The sequence below is a fragment of the Sinohyriopsis cumingii genome, chromosome 1, assembly GCF_028554795.1.
Source record: "Sinohyriopsis cumingii isolate HCF-2022 chromosome 1, ASM2855479v2, whole genome shotgun sequence".
Taxonomy (NCBI): Eukaryota; Metazoa; Mollusca; class Bivalvia; order Unionida; family Unionidae; genus Sinohyriopsis; species Sinohyriopsis cumingii.
In genome coordinates this window covers 83,074,837-83,093,884 of record NC_142961.1, presented here as the reverse complement: position 1 = coordinate 83,093,884, position 19,048 = coordinate 83,074,837, and the positions used below count along the sequence as shown (strand labels likewise).

Genomic DNA, 19,048 nt, shown 5'->3' with positions numbered 1-19,048 from the left:
AAGAGAACTGATTCGTCAGAAATTGTTTCAGTGGTCAGACCTTGTTCAACACTTTGAGTTAGTGAATGATCGAAATGTTCATTATTTTGGTTACTTCGAGATTCACCTACAGCAATACATTGAGGAAGACAAGTTAAAGGATTATCAACATATTTTACGTGGAATCTACTTAGAGGAAGAGGAAACTTCTAAACGAACTCTGAAGTTTCGGTTACAGTATGCAAGATTTAGATTCCCTACTGGAGAACGAAGATCTCTGGCTAGAAAGTACGTGTATTGTTTCCGAAACAAAGAGACTATAAAAACAGGCTGCCATGCCACGACTTATGTCACATGTCATCCAACAGATTCCGTGGAAGGAACTCAATGACCATATTCAAACCGTGGATCATTACCATCGATTATTACAAGAACTGTATCCATTCAATTTGGGACGACAAGTGGTGTGTGTCTTAGTGACTTGTTTTTTGGGATTTCGTTTACCAGCCGATTCTTTGTGGACTCTTTACGATCAGTACTTACCACCTCCATGGCCTTAAATGGTCACGAAAAACTCCTTTTGCTCAAAGCCTTGCGTTTTCATCTGGATACTTCTCGACCTCTACGGGAAAAAAAGATTCGACAACTTTTAGCTACCCAAGACGTGTATGACGATGTGTGTGTAGCTTGTGACTTACATCCCCATTGGACAGATGTCCGTGCCTGGAAAGAATGGGATTTTGAGGCTTGGACCCAAGAAGTGGCCCAGTATGCACGAGAGTTGTTCAAGGAAAAAAGTTACTTTTCAACCCGTGTTAGTGACGGTGCCAGAAGAACCCGTCACCCAGGACAGGACTGTCGTGGACAGACCTGAAAGACCCTTTCGGGAGGACACTTGTGTGACCTTACCCCCTGTTGAACTGGTTAGAACATTACCCAAAAGATGTGATTGTTGTACAGACACTTGTGTTTATTCCACGTTCATCGTTATCATGTGCCTTTTATCCTTGTACTTAAGCCTTTGGCTTTTATGTATTTTTGTCTTTCGTATTCATGTTTGATAAAAAACATTCAATAAACGTGTTCTGAAAAAGTATATAAACTCTTGTCTTGTTCGTTTTCGTGTCACAAGTGACATTTCTCACACCATGGCTACCTCTGCTGTCTCTGCTCCCTCTTCCTCTACTGTCAAAGTCATCGACGAACACTTAGATCGTGCCAGTTGGGAGGCTTTGTATCTTCGCCATCCCTTTAACATGCTCATTGCTGGACCTAGCGGTTCAGGCAAAACCGAATTCGTCAAACGTTTGATCGAACATAAACATCATTTGATCGATCGGCCACCTCAACGGATCGTGTGGTGTTACAAAGAGTGGCAATCGGCGTACAGCCTCTTGCGAGAAAGTCAAGGCGATTCCATCGTGTTTGTGGAAGGCATTCCTAAAGAAGACGACGGCATCGTCTCTGACTCCCGTCAAACCCATTTGGTCATTTTCGACGACATGTTAGGAGAAGACGAAGAAGAAATTAAATTGTGGTTCACGCGCAAAGGGCATCACCGTAATGCCAGTGTCATTTACATCACCCAAAATTTGTTTCAACAAAGTAAAGCCCATCGCACCATCAGTCTCAATGCGCATTACGTGGTCTTGTTTAAAAGCCCTCGAGATAAATCGCAAGTGCAAGTCTTAGCCAAACAGTTAGGAACGCCTTGGCTGACTCAGGCGTACGACGATGCCACTCAAACGCCACACGCCTATTTACTCGTCGATTTGAAACCTACGACCCCCGAGGATTTGCGATTTCGTACCCACTTGTTTCACCACTGGTGCCAAGACGGAGGGCCTGTCCTGTACACGTCTCCGTCCTCGACTTCATTTCACTCCCCATCAAAAAATCTATAAAAACCTCAGACCCTTTTTCGTCTGTCTCACACAGTGTGAACATGACGTCCCTTCAGTCGCATCTTCCCGTCAAATTGATTCGTGCCTTGTATGGCATCAGTCGAGAAAAAAATCCACAAACACGAGCCCGTGTCTTAGAAGCTAGTCTCAAAGAAGTCTTACGATGGTTCACGGTGACGGCACGTCAATTACTCCAAGGAATCATTCAGATTCCTCATCAAACGCAACGCTTTTTCGATCGAAACAAAGTCGCTTTGGTCCAACTGGCTGATCCCCGCATCGACACTCAAACCAAAAAACAAATCATTTTGAAACCTGGAGGGAGCGGTACTCTAGGAGGGGTCATCATTCGCTCACTCTTAAGATGGGATCCTAATGCCCCCAAAGTTATCCCCAAGACAAAAGTCCAACGAAGCCCCAAGAAGAAAAAGAAAAAGACCAGGTCCCCAAGAAGAATAACTTCTCCAGTGGCAGGACCCTCCTCTTACCAGACACCACCACCCCGGAAAAAGAAAAGAAGCGCCCAGAAAAAGAAACAGAGAAAAAGTCCCCAGAAAAAGAAAAGTCCACAGAAGAAAACTAGTCGCAAGAGAGGCACTTCGGCCAGGACGCAACCTTACACTCGCAAACCACGACCTGCCACGGCAGTGACTGCGTCTCCGGCATCCTCACGTTCATCCACTTCTCCGTTGATGACACCCAGAACTGAAGAGTACTTGGAGACGTTGATCACACCAAGAACATCTCCGTTGATGACCCCCAAAAGAACTTCCCCAGTGGCAGGACCCTCCAATTTAGTGGCAGTGGCTGATGCTCACAAAGTACCTTCTCCCAAAATCAAAGTCCAAGAAAGATCGGGCATGTTACAAAGTTTACTGGATTTGTCCAAGCAAGAACTGGCTCGATTTAGTCCGTTGCGTACCCCTGCACGACGTGTCATGCCTGTCCTCAAACTGATAAAACGTAAAGACAATCAGTGGCGACGCGTTCCAGTATAAAAAGAGCCTGTGACCAAGTCGGGGTATCAGTGAACTTGTAAAAAAGATGTCACCTCCAAGAAGCCACAAAAGAAAGAGACAAAGGCAGACGCGTCATCCGACAAAGCGCTTAGCCAAGCATCGACATTACCCTAAGAAAAGACACAGTCGTTCCAAGAAAAAGAGGCGTCAACAAAGGGGAGGATTCCTTGGTGATTTTGGGAAAAACATTGTCACCTTTATGACAAAGCGATAGTCCCAAAAAAAAGATAAAAGGGGGTGCGTTAAGTCATCGACGTTAGTGTCTGTTCGGTGAATGTCCCGGAACCACAAGCAACAAATGTCACCCTCCAGAAAACCCCAAGGAAAGAAAAGGAAAGGACTGCCACCACGTTTAGCTAAACATGGGGACCTGTTATCTGTCCTGTCCAAAGCTTCTTCACCCCTACGAAAAAAACTCATTCAAACGGCCTCCAAAGAGGTCATCGATACCGTGTGCGAATGTTGTTTGAACGTTTTGAAAGGCACGATCCCTTTGTCCAAACACCAGAAACAATGCTTAGGCAAACATCGTCACGTTCTTCGCCAAATGGTTCAAAAGAAAATTCCCATTCGTCAAAAAAAGAAGATGTTGGTCCAACGTGGAGGCATTTTACCTCTCTTGTTAGGCCCCATACTGAAAGGAGTCTTGGGAACCATGTTGGGAGGACTGGTGGGAGCAAGATAAAAAGGCCTCGGAAGTTCCAAGATCTCAGAATCGACCCCTGACAACCCCATGGAAGGACGAAAACTAGCTTTAGTGCCTTACAAACGATGGATGGAATACCATCGGTGGCAAGAACAACGCACCCCGCATTTACCTCCCAATCCCCATTTGAGCGAGATGTCCCAGTTACAACACGAATTGCAATCCTTGATGGATCGCCAAGATTTGTCCGAAACAGAAAAATCGCAAAAGTACGGTCAACTCTTGCAACGACTGCAACTCTTTCACCAGAAAGCTTTAGACGAAACAGCTTTACCCACTTTGAAAGATTTTAAGACCTTGATGAAAAGTCCAGCACCATCACCAGTACCAGTACCAGTTCCACCACTACCCGTGACCAAGACAGAAAAAGGAAAAGAAGAAGAAGAAGAAGGGTTTCAAACTCCACCAGAAAAAGTACGCAAGTTAACAACACCACCTACCTCCAGAATTGGATGGATTAAAAAGATGATGGCCACCCCTTCTTCCTCACAAGAGAAAAAGAAAGTGAAGACAGAAGTGAAACAAGAACCGATATCCCCTGCTCAGACATCCTCCTCTTCAACACCTATTGCCGGTCGCACACGCAAAGCCTTGCAATCCAAGAAAATACCCCAAGAGAAAAAGAGTAGCCTCTTCCAAGAGTGGGTGCCTTATTAACACACCAATCAACACAAAAAAATGGAAAAAGTCTTAGCTAGCATTTACTACGATCCCTCGCATCCTGCAGGTTACGCAGGAGTTCAAAAATTGTATCGTGCTGCCAAAACGCGACTGAAAAGTCTCCGTTTACCTCAAGTGCAACGATGGTTACAAGAACAAGCTACCTACACTTTACACAAACCCATTCGACGCAAGTTTGCCAGAAGTCGCACCCAAGTGGAAGGCATCGATCATCAATGGCAAGCCGATTTAGCCGATGTCTCTCATTTGGCCAGCTACAATCGTGGCTACAAATATCTGTTTTGTGTCATCGACGTCTTTTCCAAATTTGCCTGGGTCGTGCCCTTGACTTCCAAATCCAGCAGCGAGTTAGTGCAAGCCCTGCAACGAGTGTTGAAACAAAGCGGCCGTCACCCTCTTCGATGGCAAACGGACAAAGGCACCGAATTTCTGAACCAAGCTTTCCAAAAAGAATTAAAGAAACGTGACATTCATTTTTTTACCACCGAGAATCCCGAAACCAAAGCCAGCATCGTGGAGCGTTTTCAACGCACTTTGAAAGAACGCATGTGGAAATATTTTACGCATCACCACACTCTGAAGTACATCGACATCTTACCGCATCTGGTGCAAGCGTACAACCAATCTTACCATCGAAGCATCGGACGTGCCCCGCAAGACGTGACTCCCGACAACGAAGTGCTGGTGTTCGAGCGTCTGTTCGGTACGTCCCCGACGAGGGCTGTCCCCAAGAAAAGTGGAGAGTTGACCGTAGGAGATTGGGTGCGCATTGGCAAAACCAAACGCACTTTCGACAAAGGTTACTTACCTAACTGGACGACCGAATTGTTTCGCGTCACTGGACGAGTGCATGGCCGTCATCCTGCCGTCTATAAATTGGAAGACATGAACGGAGAAGTGCTCAAAGGAACGTTTTATTTGCCCGAGTTACAACGTGTCACCAAAAAAGAAGACGACGTGTACGACATCGAAAGCATTCTCGAACGCAGAACCCGTAAAGTGGGCAAACGACGTGTCAAAGAAGTCAAAGTACGTTGGAAAGGATATCCACCCAGTTTCGATTCTTGGATCGACGCTTCGCAAGTCATCGACTATAAAAAGAAGTGACCATCATGCCCTTTCACACAGCAGACGCAGCTACGTCGACCACTCCTCCTTCACCCAGTTCTTCTGTGCAAGATTTACAAAAACAACCCTTGTGGGTGTGGTGTGGAGAACGTGTGCCTAAAACGCAAATCGTCTTTTTCTGCCAAATCTTCGTGGTGTATTGTGTCATCGGGGCAGCCATCGCCAATTTGAGTTTGCAACAAGGAGACAAACAATTGTGGACCATTTTATTGAGCAGTTGCATCGGTTACCTGCTTCCCAATCCCTCCCTGAAATTCTCCTCGAACGGGAACGTTGTGTCCAGTGCCAGTGCCAGTCACCACTCCAACAACCACAACCAGAACCCCATTTTGGGCGGAGACACACCTCTGACATCCAGTAATATCCCCTCGGACAGCCACAGAACTCTGGAATTATGAGTCACCAAAACCAATTTTACTTAACTTTACCCAGTGACAGTTCCATGGAGGTGTTTCCCCACAACACGTTGTGCTGTTACACGGCCAAATTACCTCAAGCCATCCCCTTAGATCACGAAGCCCATTGGGAAGTGGCTTTAGTAGAAATGATTCACCCTACACAAATCCAAAACATCACCGAAAAACAAAACTTTTTTGAGGTCGAAATCCTGAACCAACAATTACAAGAAGCCATGACTGACATCGGGTTTTCAGGGATCACAACAACATCCACCAGCAATCCAGCCTTCAAAATCTACACCGTGAAAATTCCAGCAGGGTTTTATTTTAGTGGTCAACATTTGGTGGACACTATTGTGGACAGGTTCGAGTTCGCCTTTGGCAAAGCCCTGAACAGAATCAAAAAAAGTGTCACCCTGGAGTACCATAAAGTGGCTCGTCGCTTACTGATGAAATTTCCAGATACGGACACATTGTCCTTCAGGTTCAATGGTAGTTTGTTTGAAATTTTGGGTGGACATTCAACAATGGTCACAAACAATTGGAGCCCCAAGATCAACAGTAATATGGATTTTTACAAAGCTTTTGGAAAACCGGTAGAACTGAACCAAGGAATGAATTTAATGTTCGTGTACTCCGATGTGGTGGAGTATAACGTGGTGGGACACACCTCCGTGCCATTACTGCGTGTCATTCCTTTCAAAGTGGATTCTACCACGAACGCTGACGAGGAAGGTGGAAACACTTACCACGTCCACCGCGAATTTGTCCATCCTCACTATTTGCCGGTCAGCAAGTCGTATTTGGACACGGTCAACATTACTATAAAAGGAGATCTGGGACAAAATATTCCATTCACCAAAGGAAAAGTCACGGTGAAACTCCATTTTCGAAAACGGTTCTCTCACGACTCGTAAGTCATGTATCCAGTGTACCGAGGGGTGGCTCAGCAGCGAGGACACGGTTTAGGAGACATGTTAAAATCGGCCTTTCGTTCGGTGGTCACGGTGTTGAAACCGATGGTGACACGCGGATTGCACGCCTTGAAAGATGCGGCACTGACGCAAGGCAAAGAATTTCTCCAAAATGTCATCATCGACAAACAAAACCCTAAAGAAGCCTTCATGAGGGCAGGCAAAAATGTCTTGCTGCAAACGGGCAAAGACATTTTAGGCCGACGAGACACACCTATAAATGCCCTGCAAGCTACCGAATCAGGCATTCAGCAAGGACAAGGCAGAAAGAGACGACGACGAAGAAAACACCCTTTCACCAGACTTCAAGCTAGAAAGACCAAGAAAAGAAGAACCGTTCGAGACTTAGACGTTTTCGATTATTGAGAAAAGAGACAAAAAATGATGCACCGAGAGTCTTGCGCTTGTTCCAAGACGGAACTGGATCTGTTTGCCATGCCCCCTACCATGATGACGATGCAAGAATCCCAATGGGTGGAATTTCACCCCGTCTCCTCATTGACAGCCTCAGCTCCCATCGAGTTTGAAATCAAAGGACAGCCCGAAGATTACATCGATCTGAATAGCAGTTACTTGTACTTGAAAGTTAAAGTTGTCGATGAGGACAATTCACCCCTAGATGGCGATGAGGTAATAGCTCCCGTCAACAATTTCATGCATTCCTTGTTTAGCGGAGTGGACTTGTACTTGAACAACAAACTGGTCAGCAGCAGCATGGATACTTACCCTTATCGAGCGTACCTGGAAAATCTCTTGACGTACGGAATAGACGCCAAGAACACTCATCTCAATGCCTGTGTGCTATGGGAAGCTGACGAAGCAGGCCAGTTTGAAGAATTAGAAATTGATGTAAAAAAAACACCAAACAATGACGGATTTATAGAACGAAGAAACAGAATCAAAAACGGACAAAGTTTAGAACTGATGGATCGTTTGCATTTGGACATGTGGTTGCAAGAGAAGTATTTGCTGAACGGGGTGAATGTCCGCCTGAGACTGAATCGGAGCAGTGCCACTTTCCATTTGATAGGCAGTACTGCTTGCAAAACTGTCATCGAGGAAGCCAGGCTCTACGTACGACGCGTGGAAGTGTTACCTAAAGTGGGTAACGACATCAGTCAAACATTGAGCAGAACGACCGCCAAGTATCCCATACGACGCGTGGAAGTGAAAACGTTCACCATTCCCAAGGGACAGCGATCCATGATCGAAGATCATCTGTTCCAAGGACAGCTACCCAAACGTTTGATCGTTGGTATCGTCGAAAATACAGCCTTCAACGGAGATTTGGGTAAAAATCCTTTCCACTTTCGACACTTTGGCGTGTCCAAGATCGAAGTCAGTCGCGTTGGCAAGACCTTGTGTACCCGACCTTTTGAACCTGACTTTGATCCCAAAAAAATGAATTACTTGAGATCGTACTTGTCCCTGTACGAAGCCACGGGTCAGTTAGGAACCAACACCAGTCACGGCATTACGTACGAGGATTATGCCGGAGGCTATGCTTTGTGGGCTTTCGATTTCACTCCAGACCAAGGCAGCGACGAGGGACATTTCCACCCTATAAAATCTGGCCAGATTCGTGTGGAAATTCAATTTGCAAACCGAATCCCTGATGAAACGGTGAACGTCATCCTGTATGCAGAATTCGATAATACCATAGAAATCAACAGTTTGAGAGAAGTCATTCTAGATTATTAGAAGCCATGGAAGACTGCTATCCCTCTTTACAAAGTGGAGAAACTTTGGACATGAAATGTGAGGAGACTGTGGAAGAAGAAGTGATCATGATGAAGTCAAGATGGCCAGAACAAGAAGCCCATTTAGTCTCCTGTTTTGCCAAACACTTGGTCGACAAAATGACGGAATTGATCAAGAAAAATTGTTATGGATGTCAAAACGATCATCCCAGTCAAATTCAACACGATAAATGCCTGATGTTGAGTCAAGAAGAAAAATTGGACGAGTATCTGGACGAAGCTTGGAGTCTCATCTCGAACAAAGACGTGTTGCACCAGTGGTATAAAGACTTGCGTGAACATTCTTGTCCACCATTAACCACTCAAGAGATCCATCGTATCGAAGCTCTCCTGAATCAGAGTGAAGAAACAGAACGAATAACCGTTTATTCGTCAGACATTTTCAAGCAAAAAGTCAGAATCGAATTGACGACTTATTATTACCTGTGAAGAAAAAACACAAAAACAATGGATACCTGGGAACTTTATTACCTTTTGAACCACAGTTCGTATACGTGTTCTTGGAATCCTGTCGTCTGTGCTAAAGATGAACTCCCTCATCGCAAACCTAAAGACCATCAAGCTTACGTAATCAACACGGACGACAGTCATCTCCCAGGAACCCACTGGGTAGCCGTCTACTTTCCTCAAGAAGACTGTGTGGAATATTTTGATTCGTACGGATTGCCCCCTTTGGAAGACGATATCATCGACTTTATGAGAAGAAATGCTCAAACCACCCGATTCAATAATGTGAAATTACAAGGCACAGATTCCTTGGTGTGTGGACAGTACTGTGTGTATTTTCTGCATCATCGCAGCCTGGGCTATTCCTTAGAACATTTAGTGACTCATTTCGATCCTCGTTCTTCTGCTAGAAACGATGTGAAAGTAGATCGATGGTTTTGTGACCATTATGCTTATCTTTTGTCTCAAGCTAGGAAACGCAGTGTCCATCAATGGCCTAATGATTTCCAACAGTGGAAATCACAATTTCATTCACAACGTTGTCAGCCCTGTTTAAAGTAGATTGAGAAAAAAATGTTAGTGATTTGAAAAAATATGGTTTGATGTTATAGTGTTGGATTATTGTTAAAAATGTTAGAGTTGTTGTTGTTTAGTGTTAAGTGATTTTTGAATAAAAAATGTTGTGTTTTGAAAAAATGCTTTTGTCTTTTGTTTAGCTATAAGAATGTTGAATTGATGCTCTTTCATTTCTTACTATCCCTCTCATGACAATCACTGAACGTTGCGAATCGAAAATCGTGTGGGGGATGTTTTCCTTCACGTCCGCGCTTTCACTATAATAACCGGTGTTGTTTCCAGTCTAGCCATCCATTGTCGACTCATCCTCCTAAGAAGATGTGCTCCAAACTAGCTAAGCTCAACGAAGCCTACGTGAATTTGCATAGGGTCAGACACAGTCTGATACCGAAGCCAGAAGAAATAGAGAATGTGAGAATGTTAAAAATCACTGAAGACCTGATAGAAGAGCTCTTCAGAGAAGAAGTGAACAGGGAAAAAGAAGAATGGACGGAGAAGTACAGACTTCAGAGACAGCAGCAACAGCAGCAACAACAGCAACAGCAGCAACAACCTGAAGCTGACAGAGGCTTTGTCGATTGTCGTATCGACACCAAAGAGTTCTTCTTCTCTTTCCGAAGAAGCAGACCTATCGCCAGAAAGTCTATCCTCAGAGGACATCGCATTCTTAGAAACTAAAAAAAGAATGCCATAGCAAACAAAAAAACAGCCCTTTTCAGGGCTACCCCAATACTCTAGAAAAGAAGTAACGATCGATTTGCCAATGTGTGTGTGTAGGTAGAGTAGTGTGAAAATAAACACTAACTCTTTATTGATAGTGAAAGTGTATGTGTTGGTGTGTTTGTGTTTGTAAGAGCTCAAGTAAGTTGGTGTGGATAGTAGATTAAAATGATATCTTTTATTAGTGTTTGAGGTGTATATTTGGAGTTAGATTGAATTGCTTTGCGTATGTGGATAGTCTATTGAAGTGATTTATAAAAAAATTTTAAAATAGTGATGGGTAGCATAAAAAGTGAGTGAGTGTTTCTTTTAGGTCCGCGCGTTGTTGTTTTTTTTTTGGTCATGATCTAGGTAAGATGAATTTTATGTTATTAGGGGGATGTTTTCCTTCACGTCCGCCCTTTCAGTATAAATTGAAACTCGTTCGGCAGTCCAGTTACCCTTGTTGATTGATCAACACCAAAAAATGAACACGAGACTTGAGAAACTGTTGGAGCTTCATGTGCATCTGGAATATGCCAGGCGCATATTAAATGAACTGGCCGCGGAAGCCATTGTCGAGGAGGGAAGGATAAGAGAGGAGGAAAGAAGAAACAAAGAAGAGGAGGAGAGAAGATATAAAGAAGAAGAAGAAAGAAGATATAAAGAGGAAAGAAGAAACAAAGAAGAGGAGGAGAGAAGATATAAAGAAGAAGAAGAAAGAAGATATAAAGAGGAAAGAAGAAACAAAGAAGAGGAGGAGGAAAAGGAGAGAAGAAATTTCAAAATCCCAGAGAGCGAAAATTGGGATTCTGAAGCGACATATCCTGTCTCTGCTCTCTCCCCCCAAAAGGTAAAAAGTAACTGGGGGATAAGATGTGTATGTGGCGCCAGGCCTGGAAGGTGCCACCATTAACCAGGTGTCCATGAAGTTCCAAACAAAACAGCCCTTTTCAGGGCTACCCAATACTCTAGAAAAGAAATAACGATCGATTTGCCAATGTGTGTAGGTAGAGTAGTGTGAAAATAAACACTAACTCTTTATTGATAGTGGGAGTGTATGTGATTGTGTGTTTGTGTTGGTAACTAATAAAGTAAGTTTGTGTGAATAGTAGATTATGGGTTTCTTTATTGTTTCTTAGCGTATGTGGAGAGTATAGTTTGGGTTATATTATATGAAATGAGAAAAGTGGGGATGTTTTCCTTCACGTTCGCGCGTTGTTGGGTCATGATCTAGGTAAGATAGATTTTATGTTTTTTAGGGGGATGTTTTCCATCACGTCCGCGCTTTCACTATAATAACCCACAGTGTTCGTTGTTCAAACCATTCTGCAAAGAATAAAAAGAAGATGGCGTCAAACCAAATCGACAAAATTCAAACCTTGCAAGACGTTTTAGACAACTTAGGAATAATGGAACAGATGCTATTAAGACTGGTTGAAGACCATTATTCCTATAGTCCCCATCGTGTGAAGATGGAAATTAATAACTTAAGGAAAGCAAAGGACAAGATTAGTGGTGTCATGAAAGAGATCAAGGAGGAGAAGGAGGATGAAGAGGAAAGAATAAGAATACGCAAATGGAACGAAAAGATTGAAAAAGAAGAAGAAAATGAAAAGAGGAAGAAAGAAGAGGAGGAAGAGAAGAAGAAAGAAGAGGAGGAGAAGAAAAAAAAGAAAGAGAAGAAGAGTGTAGGAGATAAAATAAGAACTTGGTGGAGGAAAAGAAGAAATTAGAAGAAGAAGAAGAAAACCCAAAGGCCCTTTTCAGGGCCAGCCATATTTCTCGAAAAGAGATAGTCTTTGAATTGCCTACCCCTTTTTTTATTTTATTTTTTTTTTAAAAAAAAATAGAGACCCTCCCTGTTTCAATTTTACATAGACCCTATACAGTCCCAAGGGTTTATGTCCATGTTAAATTTACATAGACCCTATATTGTCCCAGGGTTTTTGGCCATGTTAATTCCCATAGACCCTATATGTTCCCACGATTTTTCTCCATGTTAAATTTACATAGACCCTATATTGTCCCAGGGTTTTTGGCCATGTTAATTCCCATAGACCCTATATGTTCCCACGATTTTTCTCCATGTTAAATTTACATAGACCCTATATGTTCCCAAGGGGGTCTGTAATGATAAATCCCATAGACCCTATAAGATCCCCATTAACTACTCATAAATTACCCATTTCATGTAACAGCGTTTCTTTTCAAAAGGAAGTCGCCTTATTAACTCCATTATGGTATTCTGTACAGCAACTAATTTCTCAACTGCACCAAAAACACGTGGTCGCAGTAGATACGTGGGACGTGGAACGTAAAGCCTTAATTGATATGAAGGATTCTGCTTAGAGTTGCCAGGCCATCATATAATTCAGGTTTTTATTCGCATGATAGACTCAGTAGCTACTGTTTCAGTGCCTCTGTTAGTACCTGTATTTTGATGATGTTTTATGTACTTACGCATAGAGCAAACATATTCCTATCCATCTTTACTTAGCATTTTTAAAACAAAATTTCAAAACAATGGCTGCTGTTAGTGATGTCATTACAAGTGACATCAATGACGGCATTGAGTTTTCATATTGAAGCCTCTTACGTAAAGACATACTGATCGCTAGTGGCAAAATTATTTGTCAGAAGACGGATAGGAATCGTCAAAATATATGATTTTTTATTTCAGAATATACCCACATATTCTCAGAAGAAGCAGTCAGTGACCCTGGCGTCACCGTTATAACCACTGCTAGTTCACTGAAAGAATGTATTGAAGTTAGCGTTATCCCACGCAGAGGAGACCAGAATTTTGTTTGGCCGTGGGCAGTTGGTATAAAACAAAACGAAAGCTTATACGAGTGTTATATTTTTCTTGCATACGATGGAGAAAACTTGCAAACTTCAACAAGTTTGAAAGATGAGGAAGGGATGACACTGTATTTGAGGACAAATACGAGTAAAGGTAAGGCATGCCTAGGGATTAAAGTATGCACGAAAGTGTAAAGCTAAGACAAATCTAGTGTGTGTATGATTTGGATTTTAACGTAGCTTTAACAATTTTTCAGTCATATCGCTACGATGTCTGCAGTTTGTCAGATTATAGTGATGTCTAGCACTGGGGCATCATGTCGCAGGCATGTAGCTTGATGTCCCACCCGGTCACATTATCCTGACACCAGGCCGACCAGTCCTAACACTAATGTCTTAATGTTTAGCGCCAAGCGAGGCACATGTTAGTACCATTTTTTTAAAGTCTTTGTTATGACTCGGCCTGGGATCGAACCCACGACCTCCCGCATCCGAGGCGGACACTATAACCACTAGGCCACCGGAGCTGTGATACATCTAGTGATTTTAGTATGCGCTAAAGTGTAAAGCTATGACAAGTCTAGTGATTACAGTATACAATTAAGTATAAAGGTCACACACGGGTAGGTATTTTTTGCGAATCTCTAAGTCTTAAAATAAGTAACAGAAAGTAAGTGAACTCACAAATTGAAGTAAAATTCATAAAATACAAATTGAAAATTCAAAAGACACGTATTTTTAATTAAATCCCAAATGATCCTAATGTCCTATCACAAGTCCAAAATTTTAGAATGCCCAAAATAAATTTCATAAGTCTTGAATATCTTGAGGTATCACAAAATTATAGTATTTTAGAATCAATGAACACTTTGTAATTCCAATACATAATTTAAATAAATAATTCCTCTGATATTATATCTGAACACAACAAAAGTTAAATTGATTCCCCAGACTGGTCTTATGATAGGAATTAATAATTGCCTACCATATCTTTTAATATGCAAACTTTACTTGACCTGCGAGGTAATAGATTTCGTACGAAAAACAAAACAGGCGGTCGCTTAAATTAAAGAAAATGTCTTATTTACTTCATATAGTCATGACTAAAATCAGGTAGGCACAACCTTCAATTACGGAAAAAATTCAGCACACAATATCGATTAAATATACATAACAAATTATAGTATTCACGAAAGCAATTTTAAGTTCGAAAATGATTTTTGTGCCATATGTTTGATATTTTTATGTGGATATTTTTGTTATTGTGTATTTCTTATAATAGGAATGGGTAAATACTTTTTATTTTAGTTCCCTACATTTCTAGTAAGCAGCATTCATTACGCTAGGTCCATTTACACTTTCAATAAATAACACTCATTACACTAGATCCCTTTAGACTTCAAAATAATAAAACTCATTACATGCATTAGATCACTTTAGATGTCCAATAAATAACACTCATTACACGAGGTCCATTAGACTTCAAAATAATAACACTCATTACATGATTGCATTAGATCACTTTAGATGTCCAATAAATAGCACATTACACTAGATCCCTTGAGACTTCAAAATAATAACACTCATTACACGAGATCCCTTAACACTTCCAGTCAGTAATACTCATTTACAGTAGAGCCATTTACACTTCCAGCAAGTAACACTTAGTACACTAGAGCCCTTTAGACTTCAAATAAGTAACAATCATTACAATAGCTTTATTTAGACTTCAATAAATTACACTCGTTAGACTAGTTCCATTTGGACTTCCAATAAATTACACTCGTTACACCAGTTCCATTTAGACTTCCAATATAAAAAAAATACTCATTACACTAGATTTGTTTACACCTCCAGTAAGTAACATTCATTTGCACTAGGACTATTTACACGTCCAATAAACAAAACTCTTTACAGTAGATCCCTTCAATCTTGTAATAAATAACACTCATCACACTAGGTACGTTACATCTCCAATAGGTAACATTCATTACACTAGGTATATTTACACGTCCAATAAACAAAACTCATTACAATAGATCCCTTTAGACTTGTAATAAGTAACTTTCATTACACTAGGTCTATTTACACGTACAATAAACAAAACTCATTCCACTAGATCCCTTTAGACTTGTAATAATTCACACTCATTACACTAGGTTCGTTACATTTCCAATAAGTAACTTTCATTACACTAGGTATATTTACACGTCCAATAAACAAAACTCATTACACTAGATCCCTTTAGACTTGCAATAAGTAACTTTCATTACACTAGGTCTATTTACACGTACAATAAACAAAACTCATTACACTAGATCCCTTTAACATTCATTACACTAGGTCTATTTACACGTACAATAAACAAAACTCATTACACTAGATCCCTTTAGACTTGCAATAAGTAACTTTCATTACACTAGGTCTATTTACACGTACAATAAACAAAACTCATTACACTAGATCCCTTTAGACTTGCAATAAGTAACACTCATTACACTAAGTCCATTTACACTTCCAATAATTAACTCCCATTAAACATTCAATAAATAATACTCACTAAACTTTCCCATTTATAACAAACTTATATTGAGTCGTCCTCCTGTTCCTAATAAATATGAATCCGCAGTACATTTATATATGTGTACTATTATGTACATTTGTATTTCGTACACTGTACGTTTCTAAAAAAAAGTGTGAAATTTTCTGGCAGGGACTTTATAGATTTAATTGTGTGCAGAGTATGATACATCATTGATGTTCAATTTTAATTGGTGTGTCCCTTAACATAATGTACAGCATTTTCATCTGTATATCTATAAAGGTATTTTATTGCGTGTAAATTATTTCTTCCTGCTTTTGCTTAAGTTGCGACTTGGTATTATCTCTATTATGATCATGGTTTTGTTACTCTTGTAATAATAATAATAATAATAATAATAATAATAATAATAATAATAACAATAATAATAATAATAATAATAATATTATTATTATTATTATTATTATTATTATTATTATTATTATTATTATTATTATTATTATTATTACATTTATTATTATTACAATAATTTAAAGCATACTGTGACTGCCCCTGTGATGTATATGACATGATCAACAAAGTCAGTCCCTATAGAAACCTAACCTATGAAGAGAAGCTATTAGCACTTCAAGGGCGTATTGCTGAGGTAAGCTCTTTTTATTCCTCTTTACTGCATGCAATGACAATGAAAGAAAAGCTAAAACATTTTCGTTCACAATCGGTGGTTTTTCGACTAATAAACACAGATGAATTCCAATTCGGTTAGGAAATTTTTGACACACACACACACGCACGCACGCACGCACACACACACACACATACATATATATATATACATATATATATATATATATATATATATATATATATATATATATATATATATATATATATATATATATATATATATATATATATATATATATATATATATATATATATATATATATATATATATATATATATATAATTGCAAACGATGGCGACTAATATATGATGACGACCGCGATAGTACAAATAATACCAATATTAGCTTTTTGAAAAAGTGTAAGACATTGAAATTAAACTTATTACTAATAAGTGCACACTAACTTATACGTTTTCTATAAGTGTTTATAATACCAAAGCGGCTGCTATAAGCTTCGTGAGTCTCTTTTTGTAGTTTCTTATTTATCTTATCTACATTACTTAATATGTCCTGTTGTCATTATAGAATTCAATAGATATACGGACTTTTCTCACAGTAGAATTCGATAGATATACGGACTTTTCTCACTGTAGAATTCAATAGATATACGGACTTTTCTCACTGTAGAATTCAATAGATATACGGACTTTTCTCACTGTAGAATTCAATAGATATACGGACCTTTTTTATTGTAGAATTTAATAGATATACGGACTATGTGACAAAGGATTTCGTACGTGTTGATAACATTTCTTAACAGTTTTAGCTCGTTATATGCAGGCCTGTCCCTATGATGTCCGGGGCCTAAGGCAGTATGCGGGGCCCAAGGCAGCAAGCGATGAGTGCGGGGCCCCAAGCAAAAAAATTGCACTGCGAGTTAGCACGGGGCCCAAGGCTGTTGCCTCGTTTGCCTTGCCCTAGAATCTGGCCTGATTATATGAACGACAGTTTGTTCAGAGAAAAATCGTATCTCGCCTAAGCTCAAACATGCATCAAACTAAAGAAATATTTGTCTTATGTATATGTAATATGGGAACTACCCGATCAAATCATAATAATTCTTTGAAGTGTCTAAAGTGTGTTTCATATGTTTCAGAATGTGCTGCAATTTGTACGGAATGCTTTATTGGTGCACTTTACGAGGCAATCGAACATGGGCATTGAGGATTTCTTTTTATATAGCCTAGAGTAAATTTGCAATTATCCATCTTAACTTTGAGAATGAGGCTCATTCAATCAACGGTACAATTTCTCTCACAATTTCTTACTATCAGACAAATATAAATTAATATACTATAACTGACGGTATTCCCTGGACAATTTTTCTATCATCATCGTCGTCGTCATCATCCTCATCATCCTCATTATTATTATTATTATTATTATTATTATTATTATTATTATTATTATTAATGTAACGCCTTTCGGTACTTTACAGATCCAGAAGGAACTAGAACTAAATAGGAAAAACGTATCTAACGTAGTAAGGAATAAGCTGAGCGCACCAGATAAGCGTGTTTCGGCCAAGGTCATCGGGGTCATGTGTGGCGTCATGGTCATAACCTTCGTGACAGCAGCTATCATCGGCTTTGATCTACCCAACCTCATCGGCATCTATAAACAGATATTTGGGTCTATTGAGGGGAGATGCGGAAAATGCAAGCAGAAAAGGATCAATTTGGAAAGAAAAATTAAAGCGTAAAATAACAAACAAATATTTCATATGCCTAGACCACGGTGATAATCATACCTTCACATGTTTGCTCTTATATACAAAAATAAACTATCGGATGCCTTTGAGCTTGGTCTTTTTGTCACTAAAGTGGTGGCCTGGTGGATATGGGAGAGTTTTGATTTGATGATATGAGCGTTAAACATTCGGATTTATATCATTAAGGTCAATACCGTTATGTAATATAGTCAATTTTCCATTATACTTCCATTTCCTCACCATTATTTTAGATCCATTTTAGAAGAATTGATGAAACTTGGCATTAGTATATGCTATGACCAGAATGTGTGCCGCATAACACACAGAGGAACCGATCTTTAAGATCAAGGTCACATATATATATTTTTACTGTCATATTTTCCTTTCTACTTACTAAACTATTATCTATTTAAACTACATGGATACAATTTTTAAATGCATATAATCTCATTTGAAGATGCAATGCATTCCATCTTTTTGCCCCATAATCTAAAACAAGGTCATTTGTCGATTTTTAATGTTTATATTATTTCTGCTGTATACCATAAAGATTGTTTGTGGTACATTGATGAACCATCGTCAACTTATCCTTCTCAATTAGATTTCATCTCGCTTGTCACAATTTTTCCAAGGTTACGGTCAATGAAACGTCTGCTCAGCAATTGTATAGCTTCGTATATAAGCCCACTTTCTTGGGGCAAATATTCCATGAATGGAATCGTTTCCTTTGCATTTTTGTATTCTTCTGTCTCTCCTTGTCATAAGAACAAGCATAGCCTTTTGCGATGCAAATTCCCTTTATCTTTTTAGTTTCTGTTTATAAATCTGCTCACGACATAATTCTTAGAAGAAGGTAATTGTAAAATCAAATTAAAATCTAATTTCATAATTGGGTTTGTGTAAAGCCTCTTTTTTCCCTTTTTCATGTAAAGCAAAATCTCTTTCAAAGCAGGCACGGAAGGTTAAAATTAAGCATTCCAAATGAAACAAAACCTTTTGACGTAAAGAACAATTTTAATACGGGTCCCGGG

At 39.8% G+C, this 19,048-nt stretch overlaps 1 protein-coding gene across 1 annotated transcript in view; it reads left to right on the top strand.

Annotated features, from left to right (window-relative positions):
• The window catches only part of LOC149807248 (uncharacterized), a 39,260-nt gene extending 21,154 nt beyond the window's left edge, over nt 1-18,106 (top strand). The window contains exons 2-4 of the mRNA XM_089936130.1: nt 12,955-13,230; nt 16,155-16,264; nt 17,745-18,106. Coding sequence (XP_089792256.1) covers nt 12,955-13,230; nt 16,155-16,264; nt 17,745-18,008 — 650 coding nt within the window. The 3' untranslated portion in view covers nt 18,009-18,106. The remainder of the gene's footprint in view (nt 1-12,954; nt 13,231-16,154; nt 16,265-17,744) is intronic.
• The last annotated feature ends 942 nt before the right edge of the window (nt 18,107-19,048 follow it).